At 47.0% G+C, this 8,586-nt stretch overlaps 1 protein-coding gene across 3 annotated transcripts in view; it reads left to right on the top strand.

Annotated features, from left to right (window-relative positions):
* The window catches only part of mroh1 (maestro heat-like repeat family member 1), a 31,045-nt gene extending 23,121 nt beyond the window's left edge, over positions 1 to 7,924 (top strand). For all 3 annotated transcript variants that reach the window (XM_031576693.1, XM_031576695.1, XM_031576694.2), the window contains 9 exons: positions 625 to 762; positions 1,062 to 1,176; positions 1,698 to 1,844; positions 2,529 to 2,717; positions 3,147 to 3,296; positions 4,231 to 4,365; positions 4,688 to 4,790; positions 5,762 to 5,827; positions 6,135 to 7,924. In XM_031576693.1, coding sequence (XP_031432553.1) covers positions 625 to 762; positions 1,062 to 1,176; positions 1,698 to 1,844; positions 2,529 to 2,717; positions 3,147 to 3,296; positions 4,231 to 4,365; positions 4,688 to 4,790; positions 5,762 to 5,827; positions 6,135 to 6,211 — 1,120 coding nt within the window. In that variant the 3' untranslated portion in view covers positions 6,212 to 7,924. The remainder of the gene's footprint in view (positions 1 to 624; positions 763 to 1,061; positions 1,177 to 1,697; positions 1,845 to 2,528; positions 2,718 to 3,146; positions 3,297 to 4,230; positions 4,366 to 4,687; positions 4,791 to 5,761; positions 5,828 to 6,134) is intronic.
* Positions 7,925 to 8,586: the final 662 nt, after the last annotated feature.

An 8,586-nucleotide genomic window follows, 5' to 3' on the forward strand; every position in this document is an offset into this window, starting at 1 on the left:
AGACTGCTGCTCAGCTTTGATAAGTTGTTGACTGCAAAAAGTCACAGAAGGCTATAGAAGACTACTGTCTGCTGTAACTACTACCCTTTCTGAAACGTACTTAATGCATAGTGTTCTTGTACTGCTTTAAGGATTGCAGTGTTACACATTTTAATTTGCAACCAATAACTAGCAATTGATTTTTTTCCGTAGCTGGAAGCAGTGGTGTTTGTGTCCTTTAGTGAGAGTCTGGCTCCAGCCTCAGACAAACGAGGCTGGAGGTTTATTTTTTTTATTTATTTTTTTTTTAGATTTATTTTTGGGCTTTTGTGCCTTTAATCGATAGTGCAGTGAAGAGTGGGACAGGAAATGAGAGGGAGAAGAGCTGGGGAGTGGACAGGAGAAATGACATCGGGTCGGATTCGAACCCGTGTCCTCCATGGGCGTCAAGCCCGAATGTGGTCGGGGCTACTGCTTGCGCCACAGTGCCCCCCCAGGCTGGAGGTTCATTGACGGTCCTGATGAGAGTTGGCGTGTGATGAGGCTGGAGGTTTATTGGCGGTCCTGATGAGAGTTGGCGTATGATGAGGCTGGAGGTTTATTGGCGGTCCTGATGAGAGTTGGCGTGTGTGTGTGCGCTCACAGGGTGGCGGTGGAGGCCCTGCGCATCCTGCTGGCTCGCGCCCAGCTGGAGGAGGTGCTGAAGCCCCTGGACCAGGACGGCGCCTGGGACAAAATGAAGGATCCTCAGCAGCATATAGTAGGCATCACGCTCCTGTCCAGGTGAGTGTACGGCTGACGCAGCATTAAAAGGCATTAAAGTTTGCCTTCAGAGTGTGGGAGCGTTCCACTATGCAGTTTTTCTGAGTGTGTGTGTGCAGCTTCAGCTGTATGGCAGGAAGTGTGCAGGTCTGAGTGTTGTCCCCTTGTGACTCGCTCCCAAGCTATTTATTTGGTGTTATGTCACATTTAGAAAGTGCTAGTGTAGAGTTTTTTCTGTAATCTAGAAATGACTTTTAGGCAGTTATTGCTGTGTGTGGTGTGTACTACTGACTGCATGCTCTGTCCCTTCTCGCCTGCAGAGCCATGGCCAAGCATGCAGGGCCTCGTCTTCCTGCCATCGTTGAGGCCTTGTGTCCCTGCCTGAACAACATCTACGAGTGCCAGAGGATCACCATCACCGCCTTCTTCGCAGAGGTGAGGAGCAGACCCCATTAACAGCTGTTCACCTCCACCTCCAAACACTATAGAGAGCCTCAGCTCTAACACCCCAACTCTAGATCGACTACTTGCGGGGGCGACAGTGGTACAGGAGGTAGAGAAGTCGTTTAGTAATCAGAAGGTTGCTAGTTCGATATCCCTGTCGAAGCGTCCTTGAGCAAGACACTGAACCCCTAATTGCTCCTGATGTGCAGTGTGCCATCAGTGTAAATGTTAAAATGTGTATACATCCTTGTAAGTCGCTTTGGATAAAAGCGTCTGCTAAATGATTAAATGTAAATGTAAATGTACTTGCCTGTAAAAGTGACAAATGAAGTCTTATAACTGCAGTAGTTTCTCTCATACCTTTGCAACAGTTTTGCCCTTCATGAGTTAAGACATGTCTCATTATTTAGCCTAGCTGGCTACAGATCTTGTAGGTGCAGTGAAGTCCCTGTAGCCTCTAGCCCCTTGTGGCTCCTCCTCCTCCTCACCTCCTCTCCCTGTGTGTCCTGCAGCTGCTGAACCACCATGTGGTGACGGAGCTGATGATGATGGACCTGCTGATGAACAACATGATGGAGCGCATCTCGGAGCCCTGCTGTGCCGTGCGCATGCTGGCCCTCCGCGGCCTGGGCAACATCGCCGTGGGCTCCCCAGAGAAGGTGCTCTTGCTTGGGCTGCGTTAGTGTCTGTCTTTACCGTGCCTTCACAACCCCTCTCTGGGCATCATCACCGTGGCTTCCCCAGAGAAGGTGCTCTTGCTTGGGCTGCGTTAGTGTCTGTCTTTACCGGGCCATCACAACTCCTCTCTGGGCATCATCACCGTGGCTTCCCCAGAGAAGGTGCTCTTGCTTGGGCTGCGTTAGTGTCTGTCTTTACCGTGCCATCACAACATCGCCGTGGGCTCCCCAGAGAAGGTGCTCTTGCTTGGGCTGCGTTAGTGTCTGTCTTTACCGGGCCTTCACAACTCCTCTCTAGTAGTCGGGAAGGGACCCATGGATTTGTATTTCCCTTTCCTTTGCCTTGAAAATAATTGCTCACTTTGGGACTATCTATTGGTCACATGTCCTCTGCATAGTTGAGAATGATTGGTCCACTGCGACTGGTGGGAGGTCGCTAGAGGTAGAAGATATCACATGGTTAAAATATGGATATGCATTAGCAGGATCATTTCCAAAATCAGTCTTATACCTATATACTATATATCTTATATACTTATATCTGTAGTAACATCTCAGTCACTTATAAGCCTGTGTCTGACTGAGCTGGGTGGTGTAGACTCATGGGTGGTGTAGGCTGATGGGTGGTGTAGGCTGATGGGTGGTGTGGTCTGTCTGTGTCCTCAGGTCAATAAATATGCCAAGGAGCTGCTGGCGGCCATGAGTGCTGGGATGGAGGAGAAGGACGACCCAGGGAAACACATCACACTGGAGGCCATGTCAGGCCTCTCCAAAGTGCTGCTCTACCTGGACCAGAAGAACGTGCAGCTGCTGGTGGTGTACATCTTCATGAAGATCAAACCCTTCCTGGAGAACGTGAGATTGGCAGCCTTTGTCTTTGTGTACATCACTTCATGTGCAGCTGTACTGGTCTGGGGCGACAGTGGTACAGTGGTAGAGAAGTCGTTTAGTAATCACAAGGTAGTTCGATTCCCTGTCGAAGTGTCCTTGAGCAAGACACTGAACCCCTAATTGCTCCTGATGTGCAGTGTGCCATCAGTGTAAATGTAAAATGTGTATACATTGTAAGTCGCACATATGTAAGTCGCTTTGGATAAAAGCGTCTGCTAAATGAGTAAATGTAAATGTAAATGTACTGTCAGCGTGTTCAGCGTGTGAAATGGAGATTTTTGCTCTGGAATGCGTTCATGTTGTCCATACTCCCATCGTATGCCATCACAGTGCTAGAGCTCCTGCGCAGGCTTGCGTTTTGATCCTCACCCATGAACTTGTCCTTTGCTCCAGGAGAGTGATGAAATACGGTGTGCTGCCATCATGCTCCTGGGGAACCTGTCCAAATTTGGCTCTGGAGAACCCGTCTTCAAAGACCAGATCCATAACGTACTGGTCAGCCTCCTGCTGCACCTCTGTGACCCAAGCCAACAGGTGGTCAAGGTAAGGCATTCTCATTGGGTAAGGCATTCTCATTGGGTAAGGCATTCTCATTGGGTAAGGCATTCTCAATATCATTGGGTAAGGCATTCTCATTGGGTAAGGCATTCTCAATATCATTGGGTAAGGCATTCTCATTGGGTAAGGCATTCTCATTGGGTAAGGCATTCTCAATATCATTGGGTAAGGCATTCTCATTGGGTAAGGCATTATCAATATCATTGGGTAAGGCATTCTCATTGGGTAAGGCATTATCAATATCATTGGGTAAGGCATTCTCATTGGGTAAGGCATTATCAATATCATTGGGTAAGGCATTATCAATATCATTGGGTAAGGCATTCTCATTGGGTAAGGCATTCTCATTGGGTAAGGCATTATCAATATCATTGGGTAAGGCATTATCAATATCATTGGGTAAGGCATTCTCATTGGGTAAGGCATTCTCAATATCATTGGGTAAGGCATTATCAATATCATTGGGTAAGGCATTCTCATTGGGTAAGGCATTCTCATTGGGTAAGGCATTATCAATATCATTGGGTAAGGCATTATCAATATCATTGGGTAAGGCATTCTCATTGGGTAAGGCATTCTCATTGGGTAAGGCATTATCAATATCATTGCTCCATGGCCTAGGAGGAGATTCCACTTCCACTTACAATTGGCTCCCTCACTCCTTTAAATAATACGGTGACCTTAAAAGCCTCAGAAGTTAAGCTTCATAAGTTAAGACACTGACCAGTTAAGGTATTTTCATAAGCATATTAAATAAAAGCCTCAGAAGTTAAGCTTCATAAGTTAAGACACTGACCAGTTGAGGTATTTTCATAAGCATATTAAATAAATACAGACAGCTGCTGCGGTGTAGTTTTCTACCTGCTGGTGTGTGGGTATGGTGTGTATAGCTGAAGTGTTGTGTTGTTGCTGCTGCCAGGCGAGTAAGTACTCCATCCGGGTGTGTGCGCCCCTGGTGGGCTCGGAGCAGATCACCAGCATGTTCCAGAAGCATCTTCACGAGGACAAAGGCTTGCACTACGGCGAGTTCGTCAACGATCTCACCAAATACCTAGTGAGTTGCAGACACCCTCATTGACTTTCAGGTCCCGTCTCACGTCTTCCTTGGGCTCTAAATAAATACGTGCCAGTGTCCTCAGACAACATCAGCGTTGTTGGCATTCACAGCGCACCAAGTAAGCACAGGCACTTCATTTGAAGTGTACATACGGTCTTCTTGTTGACTTGTTAGACTTGTACACAGTCATTTATTAGCATTGAAATAGAAATGATGATGCTCTTTCCGCGCTTCAGTGGTTTTTACATCATCTCTGAGAGTGACACCCCCTGTGAGAGCCAGATGAAAGTTCTGATGACTCTTTTGATCCTGCTTGCAGATCCAGGACTTCCCGGCCATGCTGAACTTTTACCACAACAGCGTCGTTCAGTTCTTCAAAAGCAACTGGGCTGAAATCCGAGCCAGTGCTGCAATGTTTATCGGTGAGGGGAGATAACAGGAACATTTTTGATCAGAGCGCACTCTTTGGTCTGTTGTTGTTGAACAAACACCTGCATGCAGGCGCACACACAAACATACACACTCCCTCACACACACATGCAGCGCACACACAAAGCATACACACTCCCTCACACACACTCACACATGCAGGCGCACACACAAACATACACACTCCCTCACACACACTCACACATGCAGGCGCACGCACAAACATACACACTCCCTCACACACACTCACACATGCAGGCGCACACACACACATACACACTTGCTCACACACTCACACATGCAGCGCACACACAAAGCATACACACTCCCTCACACACACTCACACATGCAGGTGCACACACAAACATACACACTCCCTTGCACACACTCACACATGCAGGCGCACACACAAACATACACACTCCCTCACACACACTCACACATGCAGGCGCACACACAAACATACACACTCCCTCGCACACACTCACACATGCAGGCGCACACACAAACATACACACTCCCTCACACACACTCACACATGCAGGCGCACACACAAACATACACACTCCCTCACACACACTCACACATGCAGGCGCACACACAAACATACACACTCCCTCACACACACTCACACATGCAGGCGCACACACAAACAAACACCGCTGTGGTATGGTACACATACAGAGGATAGGGAAGAACAGTCGAAGGAACTATCCCATGAAGGATCACCTAAGACTGATCGGACTAGAGTTGGGTTGAATGATCTAATGCAGTGCTGCTGAAGTGTAGAGACCCTGGTGTGAGTGTAGTCTCATAAACATCTGTTCTACTCATCCAGCCTTCAGTGGCTACTCAGGAATCATACCTCTGATGGGAGCTGTTGATATGTCACTTGAGTTTAGCTTTCACTGTAAAATAGTTTTTCAGTATGAATGTATGATTTTTTCGATTTTTCTTCCAACAGGCTTTCTCTTGGGGAATCTTCCTGAGGACCTCTTCATTCACATGAATATGGGAAACATAACAAGGGGTGGGTAATCCTTATGTGTGTGTGTGTGTGTGTGTGTGTGTGTGTGTGTGTGTGTGTGTGTGTGTGTGTGTGTGTCTGTGTGTGTGTGTCTGTGTGTGTGTGTGTGTGTGTGTGTGTGTGTGTGTGTGTGTGTTATATGTGAATGAGGTCCTTTACCACATAATTTGTGTTACATGTTGTACTTAATGTTTGTAACTTCATCTTCGTGTTACTTCACGTTATGAAGTGACACAAATCATAGGTCATTCATGTTGTATTCACTGGCAACTGATTCTTTCTTTCTTTCTTTCTCTCTTCCTGGTTGTAGGTCTGGTGATGCTGTTGCAAGACCCTGACCCTATAGTGCGAGCCAAGGCAGCAGAGGCCATGGGCCACTTCCACTGACCACCTCACCCAGCCATGGAGAGTTAGCCCCGTTTCTTCCCCTTTTAAAGCAGTCAAGAACAGGGAGGGGGGTGAATTACTCCACTTGAATTAACCCTGGAAGGAGTTACGTGACCAAAGAGTGTGTACCAATCCAGTTTCAAACAGTTATATAGTCTTAACCTTGGGATTCCATTCATGAACTATTTGCCCAAAATTGTTCTGTTTACAATCTGGTGTTGGTGTGAGAAGAGTGCCTGGTGGGCACGTGTGCAGTCATTACCACGAGTGGCCATCTAGTGGTTTCGATGGTCACTTTCAACCAATTAAACTGGGAGGGAAGCAGCTTGCTAAGTACTCCCATACTACAACATGAATGCTAAAGCCTGCTACATGCAGCCATTCTTCTCTCTAATGCACTAAAAGTAACTACAATATTTCGTTCCCTCCCCAGCCAGTGGTGGTGGTGGTGGTGTTGGACCACTTAACCCAGCCCTCTTTCCCTGAGTACTGGGCTTGGGGCTGGGCTTAGACTGGACCTGAGCACTTAGTCTTGATGGATAGGTTAGCTTACGATGCCTTCTGGCTGCTGGTGGTTTGAGAGCCCTCCATACCTACACACAGCATGTCCTCCATGTCTCCCTCAGCCTCTCATAAGTGGTTGTTCCCTGTGACACTAGTAAAAGAATACAGAGAGGTTCTCAGAGTACAGGCGTCCTGGGCAGAATGTCATTCCTCATCAAGTGCAAACTCTAACACTGTAGACACCTTTAACAGTCAGCAGTAGCATGGAGCCGAAATGCTGTGTTTAGCTTCTTAACTGATTATCAGCGATGCAGACCCAGGGTAGGACCCTGACGACTTCCCTTAAGAGAGCTGGAGTTGGTTGTTTTGTAGAGCTTACATTGCAGATTGATGCTTCTTCTTCTTCCTTCCAACTTAAGTGTTAGACCCCGAGACAAGCCCAGCCTGTTGAGAGAGAGAGAGCTGCGATTGAAACAGTGCCAAATATTTTATATCAGTAGAGAACAAATAAGTTACCCTTATAGTGATGCAATAACGTTTGACATTTTCATACTATGCCTTTCTCGATCCGTCTGCCATTCCAGATTTTGTATCATCCAGCCTTCCCCCTTCCCTCCTCCTCCTCCTCCTCCTCCTCCTCCTCCTCCTCCTCCTCATCGGGTACAGTGTGGGTGGGGTGTGTGTCAGGGTACTGGAGGCTGCTCTTACTGCAGTCGCTCACACTGAGCCACTGAACAGTACATTGCACTTGTCAGCCATCCTGCCCTGTCTGCACAAACACACACACACACACACACATATACACACTCTTTAGTGTTTGTGGTACTTCAGTTGTGTCTGTGTGTGTTTTGTCTCAGTAGTGGGAGCACTTTTCCATGTATAGGGGGGATGTGGTGCCACTCTCCTCTTTTGGATGCTGTGTGTGTGCGTGCGTGCGTGCGTGCGTGCGTGCGTGCGTGCGTGCGTGCGTGCGTGCGTGCGTTGGTAGAAATACTTGAGTATGTAATGGACCTTGTGAGTAGCATCGGGTGGAGTGAAATTGGAGGGAGAGTGTTGTGTCCATCCTTCTGTCGTGTCATGTTTTTTATATAACGGTCCTTAATATGAAGATGTTACTGCTACTCCCCATGAGATGGGGTCAGACTACTGAGAGTGATGGCAATCAACTCCTTTAAGAAGAATCATTAAAGATATAATTCCTGACAACCACACAGAGCATCTCCTTCTTTCAACATGAGAAAATGGATGTATGGATGGATGGCTGGTACAGTATGGTTATGTATAATATATATATATATATACAACACTGCTCATAAATCGATCAGTAGATGTAAAGGATACGAATCCTCCGAAGTGAAATGAACCTATTCCTATATGTACAATGGTGCTTTAGCTTTGATCTTGTGAAGCAGCTGTTTTATGCGTAAGTAAGTTGATATGCTATTTCAGCGTTGTGGCAGACCAGCACGAGGACTGTAGCCCCAGTATGGAGTGCCTCTCTAAGGCTCTCTGCTCAGGACTGAAACCCTTTCTGCAAGGCACAGAATTTGCCTTCATTTATTTTCTTATGCTCCTTCAGCTAAAAAAAAGCCGAACTCCCAGCTTATCTACTGCATTACATATGCATTGTAAAAGCATTTTGCAGATTTGCAAAACAGCCAAACTGTAATAGCCTGTCGAGTTTGCCTCCACCCAGCGCAGACAGATCTGATGCCGGCACACTGAGGTCCCCAATGCCCCATTAATCACGCTGATTGCCCCAAAATGCATGTCAATCAAAAGACGCCCAGACCAAAGTCAATTTATGTCACAGTGTTAAAACAGATGGGTTTGTTGTGTTAAATTGGCTAACGGCTCCCATTTCTCGGAGT

The sequence above is a fragment of the Clupea harengus genome, chromosome 11 (genome assembly GCF_900700415.2).
Source record: "Clupea harengus chromosome 11, Ch_v2.0.2, whole genome shotgun sequence".
NCBI lineage: Eukaryota > Metazoa > Chordata > Actinopteri > Clupeiformes > Clupeidae > Clupea > Clupea harengus.